The sequence below is a fragment of the Oncorhynchus masou genome, chromosome 13 (genome assembly GCF_036934945.1).
Source record: "Oncorhynchus masou masou isolate Uvic2021 chromosome 13, UVic_Omas_1.1, whole genome shotgun sequence".
NCBI lineage: Eukaryota > Metazoa > Chordata > Actinopteri > Salmoniformes > Salmonidae > Oncorhynchus > Oncorhynchus masou.
The window spans coordinates 13,541,930-13,565,415 of NC_088224.1; the positions used below are offsets into that span (position 1 = coordinate 13,541,930).

Genomic DNA, 23,486 nt, shown 5'->3' on the forward strand with positions numbered 1-23,486 from the left:
TACAGGCCCTGGTCAAATGTAGTATACTATAAAGTAAATGGGTGCAGGGAACACATGGAGTTGTAAACTCAGTCAAAGCTCTGAGCAGAGAATGTCTCTCTCTCCCTCCCTCCACACATCTCTCCCTTTACTACCCCCCCACCCCCTCTGTGAGGTGCCTTGCTGTGAGGTAAGGTGTCTTTGAGGCCAGGATGGATTGTGGTGTTTCAGAGAGCTGTAATCCCCAAGCAGACGCAACAGCAAATTTAGAGGCATGGGCAGCCAGAGACAGCTAGCTAGACCTTAAAAACACTGGAATCAAAACTGACGTCAGACAGAGGTGGCTGGATGGACTCAAAGGATGATTTAATGGCATTAATAATGATTTTTTTGTCCACATCTGTAGTCGACTGAGCTATCATTAGTCAAGAAGAACACTAGTGTATCAGCGCATCCCCCAGCATCCCCCACGTGGTTATTCTAATCCTCTGCTAAGTCACATCCAGTGTCTCTATACTTTGCTGCCGCCACGACCCCAGGCCAGTCAAACAGTATGATTTACTGTTTACAGTCGAGATAGCATCTAATCAGATGGACTGTAAAAGGACTGGAGCCTTGTCTTTCCTAGGCAGGCCTGTTATTAGGGCTGTGGCAGGAACACTGAAGAGCAGGAAGGACCTTGAATTCTTATCCAATGTGTTTACGATGGACTTTTGGATATGTTGTGTGGATATGCTGTGTGGATATAGATGTTGATATAGATGTGGGGATACGCTGTGTGGATATAGATGTGGGGATACGCTGTGTGTTGATATAGATGTGGGGATACGCTGTGTGTTGATATAGATGTGGGGATACGCTGTGTGTTGATATAGATGTGGGGATATGCGGTGTTGATACAGATGTGGGGATATGCGGTGTTGATACAGATGTGGGGATATGCGGTGTTGATACAGATGTGGGGATATGCGGTGTTGATACAGATGTGTGGATACGCTGTGTGTTGATATAGATGTGGGGATACGCTGTGTGTTGATATAGATGTGGGGATACGCTGTGTGTTGATATAGATGTGGGGATACGCTGTGTTGATACAGATGTGGGGATATGCGGTGTTGATACAGATGTGGGGATACGCGGTGTTGATACAGATGTGTGGATACGCGGTGTTGATACAGATGTGTGGATACGCGGTGTTGATACAGATGTGTGGATACGCTGTGTGTTGATATAGATGTGGGGATACGCTGTGTGTTGATATAGATGTGGGGATACGCTGTGTTGATATAGATGTGGGGATACGCTGTGTTGATATAGATGTGGGGATACGCTGTGTTGATATAGATGTGGGGATACGCTGTGTTGATACAGATGTGGGGATACGCTGTGTTGATACAGATGTGGGGATACGCTGTGTTGATACAGATGTGGGGATACGCTGTGTTGATATAGATGTGGGGATACGCTGTGTGGATATAGATGTGGGGATACGCTGTGTTGATATAGATGTGGGGATACGATGTGGGGATACGCTGTGTTGATACGCTGTGTTGATATAGATGTGGGGATACGTTGTGTGGATACGTTGTGTTGATATAGATGTGGGGATACGTTGTGTGGATACGTTGTGTTGATATAGATGTGGGGATACGCTGTGTTGATATAGATGTGGGGATACGCTGTGTTGATATAGATGTGGGGATACGATGTGGGGATACGCTGTGTTGATATAGATGTGGGGATACGCTGTGTTGATATAGATGTGGGGATACGCTGTGTTGATATAGATGTGGGGATACGCTGTGTTGATATAGATGTGGGGATACGCTGTGTTGATATAGATGTGGGGATACGCTGTGTTGATATAGATGTGGGGATATGATGTGCGGGCAGCGTCAACAGTATAGTAGAGTATGTGAATTCACCCACCTGGCTCCTTCATCATCTGCATGACTCTGGTTAACTCTTGCTGTGTGTGTGTGTTTACATACATGTGCGCACATGTCTGTACAATCTCCATGCTTTATATAGTGATCTCTTACCTATTTGCAGCAGTACAGGCGTAACCAGGGCCGTTTCCATGGCGTAGCAGAACTCTCGTCCGAACATGACGGCTCCGTGCATCACCCAGTGGCGCAGCGGGATCCGGTCTATAGACCCCTCGCTCACCGACTCCTCCTGGCATGACTCCAGCACCACACCTCCTGCTGCTCCTCCGTCTCCTGTGGAGGCAGAACCTGTGGTGGTTTTCTTAGCAGCGGGGACCACCATTACCCCCTGCACTTGCATAGCATCGGCCTCAGAGTTCTGGGGAGCCATTTTCTTCTTCTTCGGCATGCACACAACCAAACGCACAACCCTTCAGGCTCCAGAAGAAAAAAATAGATTCAAAACTAAATAAAAAAATAGATCTGTAGTCATACACTGGCGGTGGCAGGTGTGAGCTCGTCCTCAAAGTAGCTCCCTCTGCTGTCGATGTCCTCCAATGTCGTTATCAGGAAGAATAATCTCTTAAAGCGTACAATACATTCCTTGTGTGTTCCTTAAAGAGGCATTGGGTTGTTTTTCAGGGTGGGCTGTCAACTCAGGCAGCTCAGAACCCCACAGGCAGGTTCATTTAGTGTGAAGAAGGACGTGTGAAAATTAGATGGCTTTTCCTCCCTATCTGTGTTAGTTGGTTTACTGTCTACTAGAATCAGTAAAAATCCATATCAATTGCCATTCAGTTAATACCAGTTTCATGATGTGTGTGGAGGAGGTGCAGAAGAGGGAGGGCAGGCGGCAGGGCGGAGGGCAGGAGGCGACACAGGTGAGAGCTCCTCTGTGAATCCCCATCGAGTGGCCGATCAATCTGCACATACCCAGGATGCACCACGGGAATAGACGCCAGTAAGCCAGAGAGAGAGAGAGAGAGAGAGAGTTAGTTATTAAAAAATGGAGGTTGGCAGACTAATGACAGTAACGTTTTTAAAATTCCAGTAAGACTACAGAAAACTGAACCATGCCAACCTGTACTGAACCACACTAGTCCAATAAAGAATGATATGGATCAGGTTGGCTTGACTGTGGAAAAGGTGGAAACAGATTCACAACATTGTTTAAAAAACTCTTTGAGTTGAATCAAAGATGACTTGATGATTTAAGCATGTAAAAGGCCTAGTTCTTAGTCATCTGGCTATTCGTAGTGTTTAAGCCTCTTGGCAGAGACTGGTGAATACTGTACAGGGTAGAGTATAGAGAGAGGGAGGGAGGGAGAGAGAGAGAGAGGACCCACTCGCGCCTCACACACCTCCTGGGGGATTTTCAGTATTCTCCTTTATCCTGTGATAAAGCATGAATAAAGCTGCCTTTAATAACCAACCCCTCCTGTCTGTCTGTGTGTGTGTGTGTGTGTGTGTGTGTGTGTGTGTGTGTGTGTGTGTGTGTGTGTGTGTGTGTGTGTGTGTGTGTGTGTGTGTACTGTTGTGTCCTGAACAAACAGCTAGGCATTAGAATGACTCAGGGGATCGAGTCTGGGATGGGGAAATGTCAGGCTGGTCTGTGTGAGTGAATCAGTAGCTTCCTGTTGGTTTTTAAAGGCAGAGGCAGTGAGTGGCAAATCCAGTAAGATTTGAAATTAGAATGCCAATCAAATCTCAGAACACGTCTGACTCCGGGGGCACGGCAAAGATGGTGGAGAAATGAAGAGGTCTTTCTCAGGCCATTTACCATTGAAACAAATGTTCACAGTTCAGGTTTACTTATGGAGTGGCTCTCCCAAAGTCACCAATGTGATAGCAGCTGGGTCTGGTCTACTTAGTTCATTGACTGTATATGAACCAGAAAAAAAATGAGTGCGTGGGATGTCTTGCTTCCTCTTCAGTCTCTGTGAGGGATAGGAGCTCCTGTAGCAGTCAACCAAGACATTTTAGCACCTGGACAGCAGTGGAGGTTAATTACATTGTGACCTGACTGGGGGAGGCTCTCTGGGTTAGGCTTAGCTCTCACACAGCCTGTAAGACAGTCGTGAGTGGAGTGGAGTGGAGAGAGATGGGGATTAAGGGAGTTAGAGCGCAAGATGTATATACTGTATATATAGAGCGAGAGAGAGGAGGAGGGGATTAAGGGAGATATACAGTATATACATATTGCGCTCTATGGAGAGAGAGAGAGAGACAAGGAGAGAGGTGAGAGAGAGGAGGGGGGTGAGAGAGGAGAGGGAGAGAGGAGAGAGAGGAGAGACAGGACATGCTGAAAGGAGGCTGAGGGTACATAGAGCCGTGACTGTACATGAGGGGGCCAGGGTTTCAGAAGGAAATTAGTGAGTGTGTGCTGGAACTGTTGGTTTAATGCATGTTCCAATCTGAGATTACACTATCCAATGTCCACGTTAAAACGTCTCCCTCTCTCTCCGACACGTTTAATTTATATACTGAGATAATGAGACCTGGGAGAGATGAGTGCATTATAGGCTCTTATCTTATATGAATCTCGTCTTCAGAGAGGCTTCCTCATCAGATGCCAAATGAAAACCCCCTGAGAGAAAGAGATATCCTCAGAGGGGTATTTCTTTAGATTTGGGTAATTGGTGGTGGTTGTGTCTTTATTCTTGTATTGATGTCTGATGCAATAAAATATACGTATTTTAAGTCTCAGATTTGCAACCAATGTAAGAGAAACTTTACATTTACATCATTTAGCAGACGCTCTTATCCAGAGCAACTAGGGTTAAGTGCCTTGCTCAAGGGCACATAGACATATTCTTCACCTAATCAGTTCAGGGATTCAAACCAGAAACCTTTCAGTTACTGGGGCACCGTTATTAACCGCTAGGCTATCTGAGCTATACCCATGTACAGTAGATGCTCAACAACGTTAAGACAATACAGTAATGTTATACTTTTTCACTGTAACATTCAACCACTGTAGCATTTCCACTAGTGCCCTATACGATACTACAGTCGTAAAGAAGAGCCATCCATCTGTTCAGCACCTGAGGAATAGGCTATTGGTCCCTTTCAATAATGCTGTTGCCAGGCAGAATGATGATCTCCACGGTCTAGTCTCCTCACCACTGAATGGTATTGAGAGAGAAAAGCAAACAAAAGGCCTCAGCAGAAACATTCTGCAGAACAGGATCAGATTCAGTGCGTCGTCTGTGTGAGTAAAAAGCAAGAGCCCGTTATTACCTGCCCTCCCTCTCAGCCTGCAGGACGGTTACATAACACAGTCACGTGGTACTGAACCCTACATGTTGTTCTCTGTGGACTGAAATATGGCAAGGTTACGTAGCCTAGGCCGAGTGAGTTCAAAAGGCCAAAACAAAACTACACTGAACAAAAATATAAACACATAATATATAATAATATATCCCATTTAGCAGACGCTTTTGTCCAAAGCGACTTACAAGTCGGCTGGGGCCACTACTTTTACATATGGGTGGCCCCAGCGGGAATCGAACCCACGACGCTTGGCGTTGCAAGCGCCATGCTCTACCGACTGAGCCACACAGGACCTCACATCATGCAACAATTTCAATGATTCTACTGAGTTACAGTTCATATAACAGGAAATCAGTCAATCTAGTCAGGCCCAGCCAATCAGAATGACTTTTAAACATTAAATTCTTTGGCAACAGCTCTGGTGGACATTCCTGCAGTCAGCATTCCAATTGCACGCTGCCTCAAAACTTGAGACATTTGTGGAATTGTGTTGTGTGACAAAACTGCATCTTTTGAAAGTGCCATTTTATTGTACCCAGCACAAGGTGCACCTGTGTAACGATCATGCTTTTTAATCCGCTTCTTGATATGTCACACCTGTCAGGTGGATGGATTATCTTGGCAAAGGAGAAATGCTCACTAACAGGGATTTAAACATTTTAAAGAAATAAGCATTTTGTGTCTATGGAACATTTCTGTGATATTTTATATCAGCTCATGAAACATGGGACCAACACTTTACATGTTGAGTTTATATTTTTGTTCAGTATGAATTAGGACCATACTTAAAACTTTGAGCTTGACCAAATATCGAGTGACAAAATGGGACCAGGGAAGTACCTTCAGTTCTAGAACACTGGGAGAGAGAGCCTTCAATGTCAAGTCACCCAACACCAGCATTCATGCAAGTTCAAAGACTATAACTGCCTATGTTACTCAACTCTAGGGATAAACATTTGTTCTCATATGCAGCTATAAAACAGAAGTTGTAATTTCATGGTCTCTCAGGGGGGGAATTACGATCAGTGTGATGATAATGTCTGAAGAACAAGATAGGATACCGTTTATCCTTAGACACTCATTATCATCGCACCTCTAGAACGTGTTTGTACTTGTATGTAGCCTATACGCGTGTGTGTTTGTATACGTGTGTGTGTGCACGTGTTTATGTACATGTGTGTGCTCGCGCGTGTGTATGTATGTATATGTGAATGTGTGTTACTACTTGACTGACCCAAATAGAGGCCCAGATATGGATTACACTGGGCATACTGAGGAGTCAGGAGGCCAGCTAACCAACCAGGCAGGCAGGGGGAGGACAGGGGCACAAATAACCACCAACCACAACACACCCAGGGAGAGCTGGGAGGTCTGGTGAGGCCTTATTCAGGATTGGCCATTTAGATTTTAATTGTTTTCATTGGCTTTGGTGAGGACAGCCAGGCTGTATACCCATTGAGCAATTCATCTATGATGGTGTCTTTGATGAGCCACCTCCAAGCCATGAGCCATCTGAATTATTGGACCGTGTTGCATGGCGGCCAATTTTAAGCTTGGTGACTCACTGACAGTCCATCGAATTTATTGATATTTGCTGAGCTACCGAGGTTAGAGGGTCGGCTTGGGGGGGGTGAGCTGCTGTAACCTTCTGATCACAGAGCCATTTACAACTCCCTGTCCCGCATTCCACATCTCTCTAGGTCAGACACCAGCATACCACATCTCTCTAGGTCAGACACCAGCATACCACATCTCTCTAGGTCAGACCACAGCATACCACATCTCTCTAGGTCAGACCACAGCATACCACATCTCTCTAGGTCAGACACCAGCATACCACATCTCTCTAGGTCAGACACCAGCATACCACATCTCTCTAGGTCAGACACCAGCATACCACATCTCTCTAGGTCAGACACCAGCATACCACATCTCTCTAGGTCAGACACCAGCATACCACATATCTCTAGGTCAGACACCAGCATACCACATATCTCTAGGTCAGACACCAGCATACCACATCTCTCTAGGTCAGACACCAGCATACCACATCTCTCTAGGTCAGACACCAGCATACCACATCTCTCTAGGTCAGACACCAGCATACCACATCTCTCTAGGTCAGTCCACAGCATACCACATCTCTCTAGGTCAGTCCACAGCATACCACATCTCTCAAGGTCAGTCCACAGCATACCACATCTCTCAAGGTCAGTCCACAGCATACCACATCTCTCTAGGTCAGACCACAGCATACCACATCTCTCTAGGTCAGACCACAGCATACCACATCTCTCTAGGTCAGACCACATCTCTCTAGGTCAGACCACAGCATACCACATCTCTCTAGGTCAGGTAACAGCATACCACATCTCTCAAGGTCAGACCACAGCATACCACATCTCTCTAGGTCAGACACCAGCATACCACATCTCTCTAGGTCAGACACCAGCATACCACATCTCTCTAGGTCAGACACCAGCATACCACATCTCTCTAGGTCAGACACCAGCATACCACATCTCTCAAGGTCAGACCACAGCATACCACATCTCTCTAGGTCAGACCACAGCATACCACATCTCTCTAGGTCAGACCACAGCATACCACATCTCTCTAGGTCAGACCACAGCATACCACATCTCTCTAGGTCAGGTAACAGCATACCACATCTCTCAAGGTCAGACCACAGCATACCACATCTCTCTAGGTCAGACACCAGCATACCACATCTCTCTAGGTCAGACACCAGCATACCACATCTCTCTAGGTCAGACACCAGCATACCACATCTCTCAAGGTCAGACCACAGCATACCACATCTCTCAAGGTCAGACCACAGCATACCACATCTCTCAAGGTCAGACCACAGCATACCACATCTCTCAAGGTCAGACCACAGCATACCACATCTCTCTAGGTCAGTCCACAGCATACCACATCTCTCTAGGTCAGTCCACAGCATACCAAATCTCTCTAGGTCAGACACCAGCATACCACATCTCTCTAGGTCAGACACCAGCATACCACATCTCTCTAGGTCAGACCACATCTCTCTAGGTCAGACCACAGCATACCACATCTCTCTAGGTCAGGTAACAGCATACCACATCTCTCAAGGTCAGACCACAGCATACCACATCTCTCTAGGTCAGACCACAGCATACCACATCTCTCTAGGTCAGACCACAGCATACCACATCTCTCTAGGTCAGTCCACAGCATACCAAATCTCTCTAGGTCAGACACCAGCATACCACATCTCTCTAGGTCAGACACCAGCATACCACATCTCTCTAGGTCAGACACCAGCATACCACATCTCTCTAGGTCAGACACCAGCATACCACATCTCTCAAGGTCAGACCACAGCATACCACATCTCTCTAGGTCAGACCACAGCATACCAAATCTCTCTAGGTCAGACACCAGCATACCACATCTCTCTAGGTCAGACACCAGCATACCACATCTCTCTAGGTCAGACACCAGCATACCACATCTCTCTAGGTCAGACACCAGCATACCACATCTCTCTAGGTCAGACACCAGCATACCACATCTCTCTAGGTCAGACCACAGCATACCACATCTCTCTAGGTCAGACCACAGCATACCACATCTCTCTAGGTCAGACCACAGCATACCACATCTCTCTAGGTCAGGTAACAGCATACCACATCTCTCAAGGTCAGACCACAGCATACCACATCTCTCAAGGTCAGACCACAGCATACCACATCTCTCAAGGTCAGACCACAGCATACCACATCTCTCAAGGTCAGGGAAAAGTTCTGATATGTATTTTTTACATCATGAAATTTAGGATGCTCAGTTTTTTTGTTTCATAGTCATAGACTAGTTATTGTATTTCTTAGTCCCATTCCCTCCCTTGATGGCTAGGCATCTCATCAACTCTGAGGACACCATGCGAACGTGTAGCCTACTGTGCGGACTCATTACAGTATTAATTTCCTCTCCAGCTCAGACAAGATGCAGATTTGCTTAGGGAAGTGGCAGCAGATGGATTTGTTGAGACTCACTCCCCCACGGTAGCCTGATAATACAGTAGGACTGTAAACAAAGTGGAACAGGTTGTGTGTGTGTGTGTGTGTGTGTGTGTGTGTGTGTGTGTGTGTGTGTGTGTGTGTGTGTGTGTGTGTGTGTGTGTGTGTGTGTGTGTGTGTGTGTAGCACTGCTGCAGTGGGAGAGTGGGTGGGGTCGTGAGGACAGAGGGCATCCACGTGTGCCAACGTTAACAGGGAGTATGACAAATCCCCCTCCCACTCACCGGAACTCTCTCTCTCACACACACACGCATGTCCGGAGACACTGCATGCACACCACACACAGGGGTGGGGAGGAATTAAAGCACTCACAATGTGCTATGTGGATCAGTAAGTCTGCAGTTTCACCAGCTTGAAGTCTGACCGTGTCAACAACAACCCTGCAGTGTGATTTATAATGGTGGATTTAAAATGGTGGATTTATAATGGTGGATTTATAATGGTGGATTTAGCTCACAGAGACCAGTAGGACCAACTGCTTCGTCAACAATTCATATTTCTTAAAGCTTAAAATATAGGAGACCAGTTCAAGTGTAAGACAAGAAAATGAAGCACGTTCTCAAGTGGTGTTGGTCATTTATGCAGCTATGTCGATCCTACCAAAACGTCTCGGTGAGAATGGAGTGCTTGTCTAGTAGAAGTCTTCCAAACGTTAGGGCAGACGACTGCTACACCCAAGAAAGGACCGCAGCTATATTTCTCAGAGGTCCATTCTTGGGAGTTGCTTTTACACGAATTCTGGTAAAAATAACATGCAGTATATCCCTGCAATGCCTCCCTGGGGTGTTGTTCAGTGAAGCTTGTTGAGGCACTCATGAAAACGGTTCATAAATCACCCTCTCGCCTTATTCAGTTTCCCCCAAAAGGAAACAGAATAAGTCATAAACACAAGTCTTGTAAAAGTTGGCCTACCACTTGTCATGCACAAATAAATCATTAACAAAATCAATCCAAGGAAATGGGGAATGTAGGCCTCGTCAGGCCCTTCAATCCCTTAGTGGTGTGTGCCTAAGTTGCTGTAATCAACCACAGCAAAGAGATGGAATCACTACTGAAGGAAAGGCCCTGGACCACTACTGAAGGAAAGGCCCTGGACCACTACTGAAGGAAAGGCCCTGGACCACTACTGAAGGAAAGGCCCTGGACCACTACTGAAGGAAAGGCCCTGGACCACTACTGAAGGAAAGGCCCTGGACCACTACTGAAGGAAAGGCCCTGGACCACTACTGAAGGAAAGGCCCTGGACCACTACTGAAGGAAAGGCCCTGGACCACTACTGAAGGAAAGGCCCTGGATCACTACTGAAGGAAAGGCCCTGGACCACTACTGAAGGAAAGGCCCTGGACCACTACTGAAGGAAAGGCCCTGGATCACTACTGAAGGAAAGGCCCTGGAGCAAAATGAGAGTGATATTCAAAGACCAAAGAAAGCAGGAAAACATCCAACAAAATCCCTTTCATAGATCCCTCTCAGTGGCGTGATGTCGGTGATCTTGATTAAGACAACAGTAGAGTAACTACTAAACTAACTCAACCCACATCTAACAATGGACTCCACCTAGAAAAACTCCTACACCACAGTACTTCAGTTAGACAGGGCCTTCCTCCCTGTTTCCTGTCCTATCTGACAGCCCTGACCATAAAGTTATACACACAGTACACTTTAGGCCCTGTCTATCTGACAGCTCTTCCCCCCTTCTGAAAAAACCTACACTCGATCCCTCTGATGTCAACAACTACAGACCAGTATCCCTTCTTTCTTTTCTCTCCAAAACTCTTGAACGTGCCGTCCTTGGCCAGCTCTCCCGCTATCTCTCTCAGAATGACCTTCTTGATCCAAATCAGTCAGGTTTCAAGACTAGTCATTCAACTGAGACTGCTCTTCTCTGTATCACGGAGGCGCTCCGCACTGCTAAAGCTAACTCTCTCTCCTCTGCTCTCATCCTTCTAGACCTATCGGCTGCCTTCGATACTGTGAACCATCAGATCCTCCTCTCCACCCTCTCCGAGTTGGGCATCTCCGGCGCGGCCCACGCTTGGATTGCGTCCTACCTGACAGGTCGCTCCTACCAGGTGGCGTGGCGAGAATCTGTCTCCTCACCACGCGCTCTCACCACTGGTGTCCCCCAGGGCTCTGTTCTAGGCCCTCTCCTATTCTCGCTATACACCAAGTCACTTGGCTCTGTCATAACCTCACATGGTCTCTCCTATCATTGCTATGCAGACGACACACAATTAATCTTCTCCTTTCCCCCTTCTGATGACCAGGTGGCGAATCGCATCTCTGCATGTCTGGCAGACATATCAGTGTGGATGACGGATCACCACCTCAAGCTGAACCTCGGCAAGACGGAGCTGCTCTTCCTCCCGGGGAAGGACTGCCCGTTCCATGATCTCGCCATCACGGTTGACAACTCCATTGTGTCCTCCTCCCAGAGCGCTAAGAACCTTGGCGTGATCCTGGACAACACCCTGTCGTTTTCAACTAACATCAAGGCGGTGGCCCGTTCCTGTAGGTTCATGCTCTACAACTTCCGCAGAGTACGACCCTGCCTCACACAGGAAGCGGCGCAGGTCCTAATCCAGGCACTTGTCATCTCCCGTCTGGATTACTGCAACTCGCTGTTGGCTGGGCTCCCTGCCTGTGCCATTAAATCCCTGCAACTCATCCAGAACGCCGCAGCCCGTCTGGTGTTCAACCTTCCCAAGTTCTCTCACGTCACCCCGCTCCTACGCTCTCTCCACTGGCTTCCAGTTGAAGCTCGCATCCGCTACAAGACCATGGTGCTTGCCTACGGAGCTGTGAGGGGAACGGCACCGCAGTACCTCCAGGCTCTGATCAGGCCCTACACCCAAACAAGGGCACTGCGTTCATCCACCTCTGGCCTGCTCGCCTCCCTACCACTGAGGAAGTACAGTTCCCACTCAAAACTGTTCGCTGCTCTGGCCCCCCAATGGTGGAACAAACTCCCTCACGACGCCAGGACAGCGGAGTCAATCACCACCTTCCGGAGACACCTGAAACCCCACCTCTTTAAGGAATACCTAGGATAGGATAAAGTAATCCTTCTCACCCCCCCCTTAAATGATTTAGATGCACTATTGTAAAGTGGTTGTTCCACTGGATGTCATAAGGTGAATTCACCAATTTGTAAGTCGCTCTGGATAAGAGCGTCTGCCAAATGACTTAAATGTAAAATGGAAATGTAAAGTTATACACACAGTACACTTTAGGCCCCGTCTAGGTGACAGCCCTGACCATAAAGTTATACACACAGTACACTTTAGGCCCCGTCTAGGTGACAGCCCTGACCATAAAGTTATACACACACAGTACACTTTAGGCCCTGTCTAGGTGACAGCCCTGACCATAAAGTTATACACACAGTACATGCAGAGTGATCGATTGCACTGAAACGTGAACATGCAAACCCTCTCAAAAACAAGCAGACCCGCCAGGCTCTGTGATGCAGCAGTGTTCCCCTAACAACAACATAACCGATTTGTAAGTCGCTCTGGATAAGAGCGTCTGCCAAATGACTTAAATGTAAATGTAAATAACAACCACGTTCAAAAGTAACAAAGCAGAAAAAAATGGAAGCTAAAAACAACACTAGGAGTTAGTAGAGGTGTTGACTCGAGTCACATGACTTGGACTAGAGTCAGACTCGAGTCACAAATATGACGACTTGCAACTCGACTTTGACACCAATGACTCGTGACTTGACCTTGAGCCTTTTGACTCGAACTGACTTGATACCCTCCACAAGCCCAGATATTAAAATTATGTTATTAAAAAAAAGTGTGCAGCGCATCAATTCTTCATTTAACGGATTATAGGTTGAATCGGACAGCAGCCAATCATATTGTGCCAGCTGAGAAAAAGTTGTGTGTGTGGCAGTGCAGAGGAACTTCGGTGAGTAAATTGAGATGGAGCTCTTGGAAAGATGACACCCAAACATTTTTATATGAAGATGACGCTGTATCAACAAAAAACGGATTGCAACTTGCAAAACATGCGGGAAGAAAATGACAGATGGAGGCGCAACAACTTCCAACTCTGTTCCACATTTGAAGCTGCACAAAGAACGGTAAATTGTGGCTAATACAGCCAACAGCAATTCATAACTTTGCCAGTGTAGCATGTTGGCTAACTTAAAATTAAATCAATGAGCCTCCACACAGTCAGTCAGTGCGGGAATGTGATCATTGCACCCAGATTGAGCTACAACTGGCCAGGCAGTAGGTAGCCTAAATCCTGCCTGATGTTACTGTTGTTCCTAAAGCCATTGGCATATGTTAGCCTACTGTAACCACACACACAGTGTTGGCATATGGTGTAGGATCACTATTAGGGGGGGGGGGGGGGGGTCTTTCTCATGGCTACCCATGGAGATATAAAGTTTATTTGGCAAGTAGTAAGTATATTTTTAAAAGCATTCATGATTTGCATTAATGTAATATACTAACTATTATTCTTGTTAAAAATATGAAATGGTATTACATTTGGTGAAGAGCACATTATGACTTGTTTAGGACTCGAAACTCAAAGTTTAGGATTTGAGACTTGATACTTGCCGGTCTTGACTTGAATCGGACCTGCCTGTCTTGACTTGGGACTTGAGTGCTAAGACTTGAGACGTAATTGCGTGTGCCAGTGCAGAGTTAGGTACTATACTTTGATACTTGTAAAACAATGACTTGGTCCCACCTCTGGGAGTTAGGCTTAGGCCACGCCCCTCCTAGTGAGGACACACTAGTCTGGCCAGAGTGTGTGAACAGCCACCCCATAGTCTGATCTGGGAGTTCCTGATGTATAAATCTCCAGTTTAGCGTTGGGTTGACCGAACTGCCACACACACACACAGTACCCAAACACAGACGCAAGAATCAGTACACTCGCATTAACATCTGCTAACCATGTGTATGTGACAAATAGAATTTGATTTGATTCAACTGCAGGCTATTTGTAGAATAGGCTACTATTTACAACAACAAATGCAACAGCCCTGCGGCAGTCTCACGAAGCCTTAAACCAACATATGATAAATACATAGCGTGACTACAGATTAACACTAAAGTGGTGTTATTGCATGCACCATTCAATGTAGGCTAATTTCCCCCATCTCATCCTGGCTATTCAGTATGGTGCCTTAATTGGTTTTCCCAGAACCTGGTGGTGACATCAACTCAAGGAACTTTAGCTACAGATAACCCTTTATTTCCCTATGCATATACACTCGGCTCTGTATAATCCCAGTGTTCCTGGCATGCTCCACATATGACACACAGCACAATGAGCAGACAGACAGACACTGACCGACGCTGTTAAAAGCCATAGTTTAGGTACTATAGGGACAGTAGGTACTGTAGGGGACGTAGGTACTGTAGGGGAAGCAGGTACTGTAGGTACTATAGGGGCAGTAGGTACTGTAGGGGGAGTAGGTACTGTAGGGGGAGTAGGTACTGTAGGGCAGCAGGTACTATAGGGCAGCAGGTACTGTAGGTACTATAGGGGCAGTAGGTACTGTAGGGGCAGTAGGTACTGTAGGGGCAGTAGGTACTGTAGGGGAAGTAGGTACTATAGGGGCAGTAGGGCAGCAGGTACTGTAGGGGCAGCAGGTACTGTAGGTACTATAGGGGCAGTAGGTACTGTAGGGGCAGTAGGTACTGTAGGGGCAGTAGGTACTGTAGGGGAAGTAGGTACTGTAGGGGAAGCAGGGGCAGTAGGTACTGTAGGGGCAGCAGGTACTGTAGGGGCAGCAGGTACTGTAGGTACTATAGGGGCAGTAGGTACTGTATGGGGAGTAGGTACTGTAGGGGGAGCAGGTACTGTAGGGGGAGCAGGTACTGTAGGTACTATAGGGGCAGTAGGTACTGTAGGGGCAGCAGGTACTGTAGGGGCAGCAGGTACTGTAGGGGCAGCAGGTACTGTAGGTACTATAGGGGCAGTCGGTACTGTAGGGGCAGTAGGTACTGTAGGGGCAGCATGTACTGTAGGTACTATAGGGGCAGTAGGTACTATAGGGGCTGTAGAGGCAGTAGGTACTGTAGGGGGAGTAGGTACTGTAGGGACAGTAGATACTGTAGGGGAAGCATGTACTGTAGGTACTATAGGGGCAGTAGGTACTATAGGTACTAACGTCCCAACCTTCGCTCTCTCTCCCCCGCTACTCTCTCCTCTTCCATCCTATCATCTCTTCCCTCTGCTCATACCTTCTCCAACCTATCTCCTGATTCTGCCTCCTCAACCCTCCTCTCTTCCCTTTCTGCATCCTTTGACTCTCTATGTCCCCTATCCTCCAGGCCGGCTCGGTCCTCCCCTCCCGCTCCGTGGCTCGACGACTCATTGCGAGCTCACAGAACAGTGCTCCGGGCAGCCGAGCGGAAATGGAGGAAAACTCGCCTCCCTGCGGACCTGGCATCCTTTCACTCCCTCCTCTCTACATTTTCCTCCTCTGTCTCTGCTGCTAAAGCCACTTTCTTCCACTCTAAATTCCAAGCATCTGCCTCTAACCCTAGGAAGCTCTTTGCCACCTTCTCCTCCCTTCTGAATCCTCCTCCCCCCTCCTCCTCCCTCTCTGCAGATGACTTCGTCAACCATTTTGAAAAGAAGGTCGACGACATCCGATCCTCGTTTGCTAAGTCAAACGACACCGCTGGTTCTGCTCACACTGCCCTACCCTGTGCTCTGACCTCTTTCTCCCCTCTCTCTCCAGATGAAATCTCGCTTCTTGTGACGGCCGGCCGCCCAACAACCTGCCCGCTTGACCCTATCCCCTCCTCTCTTCTCCAGACCATTTCCGGAGACCTTCTCCCTTACCTCACCTCGCTCATCAACTCATCCCTGACCGCTGGCTACGTCCCTTCCGTCTTCAAGAGAGCGAGAGTTGCACCCCTTCTGAAAAAACCTACACTCGATCCCTCCGATGTCAACAACTACAGACCAGTATCCCTTCTTTCTTTTCTCTCACGCGCTCTCACCACTGGTGTCCCCCAGGGCTCTGTTCTAGGCCCTCTCCTATTCTCGCTATACACCAAGTCACTTGGCTCTGTCATAACCTCACATGGTCTCTCCTATCATTGCTATGCAGACGACACACAATTAATCTTCTCCTTTCCCCCTTCTGATGACCAGGTGGCGAATCGCATCTCTGCATGTCTGGCAGACATATCAGTGTGGATGACGGATCACCACCTCAAGCTGAACCTCGGCAAGACGGAGCTGCTCTTCCTCCCGGGGAAGGACTGCCCGTTCCATGATCTCCATTGTTTCCTCCTCCCAGAGCGCTAAGAACCTTGGCGTGATCCTGGACAACACCCTGTCGTTCTCAACTAACATCAAGGCGGTGGCCCGTTCCTGTAGGTTCATGCTCTACAACATCCGCAGAGTACGACCCTGCCTCACACAGGAAGCGGCGCAAGTCCTAATCCAGGCACTTGTCATCTCCCGTCTGGATTACTGCAACTCGCTGTTGGCTGGGCTCCCTGCCTGTGCCATTAAACCCCTACAACTCATCCAGAACGCCGCAGCCCGTCTGGTGTTCAACCTTCCCAAGTTCTCTCACGTCACCCCGCTCCTCCGCTCTCTCCACTGGCTTCCAGTTGAAGCTCGCATCCGCTACAAGACCATGGTGCTTGCCTACGGAGCTGTGAGGGGAACGGCACCGCAGTACCTCCAGGCTCTGATCAGGCCCTACACCCAAACAAGGGCACTGCGTTCATCCACCTCTGGCCTGCTCGCCTCCCTACCACTGAGGAAGTACAGTTCCCGCTCAGCCCAGTCAAAACTGTTTGCTGCTCTGGCCCCCCAATGGTGGAACAAACTCCCTCACGACGCCAGGACAGCGGAGTCAATCACCACCTTCCGGAGACACCTGAAACCCCACCTCTTCAAGGAATACCTAGGATAGGATAAAGCAATCCTTCTCACCCCCCCCTAAATGATTTAGATGCACTATTGTAAAGTGGCTGTTCCACTGGATGTCAGAAGGTGAATTCACCAATTTGTAAGTCGCTCTGGATAAGAGCGTCTGCTAAATGACTTAAATGTAATGTAAATGTCTATAGGGGCAGTAGGTACTGTAGGGGCAGTAGTTACTGTAGGTACTGTAGGGGCAGTAGGTACTGTAGGGGCAGTAGGGGAAGTAGGTACTGTAGGGGAAGTAGGTACTGTAGGGACAGTAGTTACTGTAGGGACAGTAGTTACTGTAGGGGAAATAGGTACTGTAGGGCAGAAGGTACTATAGGGTCTGTAGGTACTGTAGGGGCAGTAGGTACTGTAGGGGCAGTAGGTACTGTAGGTACTGAGGGGCAGTAGGTACTATGGGGGCAGTAGGTGAGGTAGGTACTATGGGAGCAGTAGGGGAGGTAGGTACTATGAGAGCAGTAGGGGAGGTAGGTACTGAGGGGCAGTAGGTACTATGGGGGCAGTAGGTGAGGTAGGTACTATGGGGGCAGTAGGGGAGGTAGGTACTGAGGGGCAGTAGGTACTATGGGGGCAGAAGGTACCGCTCCATCATTTCCCTGTTTGCCTGGTCGCACGATTCTTGCCATTCTCCTTCGACCTCTGATCAACGAGACGTTTTCGCCCACAGGACTGACGGAGACTTAGAGTCGCTTTGGTCACTCGTTTTGCCCATTCTAACGTTCACTTTTACATTACATTTAAGTCATTTAGCAGACGCTCCTATCCAGAGCGACTTACAAATTGGTGAATTCACCTTCTGACATCCAGTGGAACAGCCACTTACAATAGTGCATCTAAATCATTTAGGGGGGGGGGGGGGTGAGAAGGATTACTTATCCTATCCTAGGTATTCCACTTGACCAGTAACCAAATGCCTCGGTGCCCATCTGCCTGCTTTTTTCTGTTGGAGCGAACCATTTTCGGAAGTGAGGTGGTATACCTAATAAAGAAGGGCACCTATTAAACATCCCTAAAAGCAGACATTGAACATCCCTATGAGCATGGTGAAGTTGTTAATTTTACTTTGGATGGTGTATCAATACACCCAGTCACTACAAAGCCACTTGTGTCCTTCTTGTCTCAGTTGCCGAAGAGGAAGGAAACTGCTCAGATATTCCAAAACATGCATCCTGTTTGCAAATCATACACAACACGTGTTGAGTACCACTCTTCATATTTTAAAGCATGGTGGTGGCTGCAACATGTTATGGGTATCCTTGTCATCGGCAAGGACGAGGGAGTTTTTTTAAGGAAAAAACAGAAATGGAATAGAGCTAAGCACAGACAAAATTCTAGAGGAAAACCTGGTTGTCTGCTTTCCAACAGACACTAGGAGATCAATTCACCTTTCAGCAGAATAATAACCTAAAACACAAGGCAAAATCTACACTGGAGTTACCAAGAAGACATTGAATGTTCCTGAGTGGCCTAGTTACAGTTGACTGAAATCGGCTTGAAAAGCTATGGCAAGACTTAAAAATGGCTATCTAGCAATGATCAGCAACCTACTTGACAGATATTTTTTAAAGAATAATGTGCAAATATTGTACAATCCAGGTGTGCAAAACTCAGACTGCCAAAGGTGATTCTAACATCAGTTGGGTGTGAATATTTAGATATTTCTGTATGTGATTTTTCTTTAAAATCATTGGATAAAATTATAAAAACATGTTTTCACTTTGTCATTATGGGTATTGTGTGTAGATGGGTGAGAATTATTTTTTTTTTTATCCATTTTGAATTCAGGCTGTAACACAACAAAATGTGGAAAAAGTCAAGGGGTATGAACACTTTCTGAAGGCCTATCATTTTATACTTCCGTAAGTCTAGCCTAATCAACCAAGGTCAGGTTATTATAAAACCAAGCACACGTGTAACTAAAACTAACCTGTTGAATTCCATCATCATACAGCACAGTTCACAGTAGCAGGACACAGCTGGCTAAACTGTATGGGGCGGAAGGAGAGGTTTGACAAAAACATACATATTTCATTCCTTGAAATCAGTCCTCAACAGAGTATGCTGCTCTGGTGCTCGCCATAAGATGTTCCATGACAGATCCACGACAAACCTGGCAGACGTCACAATCACAGTAGAACTAGAATGAGTATACAAAACATTAAGAACACCTGCTCTTTCCATGCAACTCAATATTAGGAAGGTGTCCCTTATGTTCGGTATACTCCGTGCAGACTCTATTTCTATGTTCAGGTATCTGTGTGTAAACTAGGCTATGTCATCATCACCTATCTATTCTTAATCTAAACCATAGCCAGTTGACAATGCACAACACAAACTATTATGGTTATCATATCTCACTAACAATTGCACATTTAAATTAATGACAAACAAAACCAGTAACGTTAGGCTTATCTTGAAAAGTCTTCATTCTCTACATCATCACTAAATGAACAATGGCCCACCTGTGTGTCAAGATGGAGGCATCTCATATCAACCCTATCCAAATAGATCTGGCCCAGGTAAACACTACAAGGAAACCTTTCATACCAAACCAGCCACAATGCATTTGTTGTCTGAGAGGAGATGTTCTTACTCACTAGATGGCTGCTGCCTTAATGTTGTTCTTGAACCGCTGCCAAGTCTTGTCACCCAAGCTTCTGAGTGAGTTACTTGGGTTGGAGTGGAGACACATTATGGGAGAGAGGGGTTGAGGGAGGGGAGAAAGGGGGGCAAACCTCCTGCTTCTCTCATTTCAAGAGGGGCATGACGATACAAAACAACCTGAGCAGTCTGGTAGCGACACTTAGCCATGAATTAATCTAGTGACTGAGCATCAACAATACTCAGGTGTCAACAATACTCGGGTATCACCCAACAATACTCGGGTATCACCCAACAATACTCGGGTATCACCCAACAATACTCGGGTATCAACCAACAATACTCGGGTATCAACCAACAATACTCGGGTATCAACCAACAATACTCAGGTATCAACCAACAATACTCAGGTATCAACCAACAATACTCAGGTATCAACCAACAATACTCAATGATCACCTCACCAGACACACCCATGAATTAATCTAGTGACTGAGCATCAACAATACTCAGGTATCAACAATACTCAGGTGTCAACAATACTCAGGTGTCAACCAACAATACTCAGGTATCAACCAACAATACTCAATGATCACCTCACCAGACACACCCATGAATTAATCTAGTGACTGAGCATCAACAATACTCAGGTATCAACAATACTCAGGTATCAACAATACTCAATGATCACCTCACCAGGCACACCCATGAATTAATCTAGTGACTGAGCATCAACAATACTCAGGTATCAACAATACTCAGGTATCAACAATACTCAATGATCACCTCACCAGACACACCCATGAATTAATCTAGTGACTGAGCATCAACAATACTCAGATATCAACAATACTCAAATAAAAACCAACTGCACCCTCTAGATACTTCCTTGTTTGGAGGGCCCTCCAATATCAACTCATAGCGTGGGTACACAGGTAGACCGGCATCTCAGACAGACATTACAGCCCGCGGCAACAACAGACAGCAGTCAGGTCTGTTTAGTCACAAGAGTCAAACAGCTGACAAACATCACAGCCCTGACTACCATCACAGCCCTGACTACCAGAGAACTACCAGACAATCAATCAAGGTTGAGCGCAGACAGGAACGATACGTAGTGCAGTCTTTCATCTTAGACTTTCCCATTCAGTGGAGTCAGAAACCTCCTGCTGCTGCAAGGCAGGCTACATAGGAGCTGGACTGGCTGAGCTTGTGTTGTGATGCGGCAATGTAACTGGTAATGTAACTGGTAATGTAACTGGTAATGTAACTGGTAATGTAACTGGTAATGTAACTGGTAATGTAACTGCACCTCTGGCTACCTTATGAGCAGGCTGCATGGCGCGGAGAGAGGGAAAAACAAGTTCATCAAGAGAGAGACGGGGAGAAAGACAGTGAGTGGAGGGAGAGAGAGAGAGAGAGAGAGAGAGAGAGGGGGGGAGAAAGAGAGTGAGTGGAGGGAGAGAGAGAGAAAGAGAGGGAGAAAGAGAGTGAGTGGAGAAAGAGAGAGACGGTGAGAAAGACAATGAGTGGAGGGAGAGAGAGAGAGAGACGGGGAGAAAGACAGTGAGTGGAGGGAGAGAGAGAGTGAGTGGAGGGAGAGAGAGAGACAGGGAGAAAGACAGTGAGTGGAGGGAGAGAGAGAGAAAGAGAGACGGAGAGAAAGACAGTGAGTGGAGGGAGAGAGAGAGAGAGAGAGAGAGCGATGGGGAGAAAGACTGAGTGGAGGGAGAGAGACGGTGAGAAAGACAGTGAGTGGAGGGAGAGAGAGACGGGGAGAGAGAGAGAGAGTGGAGGGAGAGAGAGAGAGGGAGAATGAGAGAGTGGAGGGAGAGAGACGGAGACAGGGAGAAAGAGAGAGAGAGATGGAGTGGAGGGAGAGAGTGAGTGGAGGGAGAGAGAGAGACGAGAGAGTGGAGAGAGAGAGACGAGAGAGTGGAGAGAGAGAGATGAGAAAGAGAGTGAGAGGAGGGAGAGAGAGAGAGTGAGACGGAGAGTGTGGAGAAAGAGTGAGTGGAGGGAGAGAGAGAGAGATGAGAGAGGGAGAAAGAGAGTGAGTGGAGTGAGAGAGAGAGAGAAACGAGGAGGAGAAAGAGAGTGAGTGGAGAGAGAGAGAGAGGGAGAGAGAGAGAGAAAGAGGGTGAGTGGAGTGAGAGAGGGTCCAGCCACTAGCCCAAGAGTCCATCCTAAGTAGTGTTGCACAGCATACCGGTACCACTGCAATATCACGGTACCAAAACATCATGATACTGTACTTACGATACCAACATTTTAGAATACCGTTGTACCATTTCATATGATACTACCATATGAAAACGATACTACTCTACCGATCCTAAAGAACCCGCTGGTGCCCGTTATAAGATGTTTAGAAATGTTTAAAAATGTAAGCAATAGCAACTATTCTATTGTATGACCGGCCCAATAATGCCCACGTGTTGCAGCTGTCATCAGCCAGCTGCATCCCCTTTCAGCCATCACTCACCTGCTTCTCCTGTTCATCTATTCCTCCAGCCTTAGACAGCTGTGCCACTCAGGAGCACAAAACACTCTGTTCAAAACATTAACTTCAGCAAAACGCTGCAACACAACGCCATACATGTGGTCTACCGCTGCGAAGCCGGTTGGACGTACCGCCAAATTCTCTTAAACAGCTTATGGTAGAGAAATAAACATTCAATTTTCTGGCAACAACTCTGGTGGACATTCCTGCAGTCAACATGCCAATTGCACACTCCCTCAAAACTTGAGACATCTGTGGCATTGTGTTGTGTGACAAAACTGCACATTTTAGAGTGGCCTTTTATTGTCCCCAGCACAAGGTGCACCTGTGTAAGGAGCCTGTTTAATCAGCTTCTTGACATGCCACACCTGTCAGGTGGATGGTTTATCATGGCATAGGAGAAATGCTCACTAACAGGGAGGTAAACAGATTTGTGCACAGAATGAGAGAAATAAGCTTTTTGTGCATATGGAAAATTTCTTGGATCTTTAATTTCAACACTTTACATGTTGCGTTTATAATTTTGTTCAGTATAGGAGGAAAACTATAAGACTTAAGGTGGAGAATGAAGACACTTTGCTAACAGGACAGGAGCAGTGTGTATCTGACCTCTACATTAGAACCAGGGCTATTATTAAACCTCAGTAGCATCATGCTGAATGCATGTGACCTGATGTCGATTTAGAACTACGACAATGTGTCCGCGTGGCCAGAGTCAGGTCTGCTCTCCATCAGCAGTCACTGTGACATCAACAAGTAACCACAGACAAACAACAAACGGTTTTAGCCTGATTTACAGTGCATTCAGAAAGTATTCAGACCCCTTCCCCTTTTCCACATTTTGTTATGTTACATTGGATATTATATGCCCTAATATCCAATGTCTCCCACAACAACAAGTTAAGCAAAAAAAAAAAAAAATCAAACTATAGGCCTAGATTTAGGAATACCATTTCTAAACTCACTGTCCATTTAAAATTAAAATAATTAGACCTTGTCAGAAGCATACAACCAAAGACAAGATAAGATATCCTAAAAATAAACGTATCATTGTTTTTAAAGAGACTTGCTTCGCCCATTTAAGAGGATTTCTCATGCCTCCACATCAAGCAGTCAGACAGAAAGGTTTAATCAGCTGTTTTAAGTTGCAATGAGGAACACAAAGTGCTGGAGGGACAAGTTGTGTGAGGGTGCAGTCCAGTGACT

The 23,486-nt window shown here is 46.8% G+C and overlaps 1 protein-coding gene across 1 annotated transcript in view; it reads right to left on the minus strand.

Annotated features, from left to right (window-relative positions):
• LOC135551755 (solute carrier family 45 member 4-like) overlaps nt 1–23,486 on the minus strand; it is a 68,789-nt gene that overhangs the window by 41,662 nt on the left and 3,641 nt on the right. The window contains exon 3 of the mRNA XM_064982967.1: nt 2,022–2,830. Within this exon, the coding sequence (XP_064839039.1) occupies nt 2,022–2,316 (295 nt within the window). The 5' untranslated portion in view covers nt 2,317–2,830. The remainder of the gene's footprint in view (nt 1–2,021; nt 2,831–23,486) is intronic.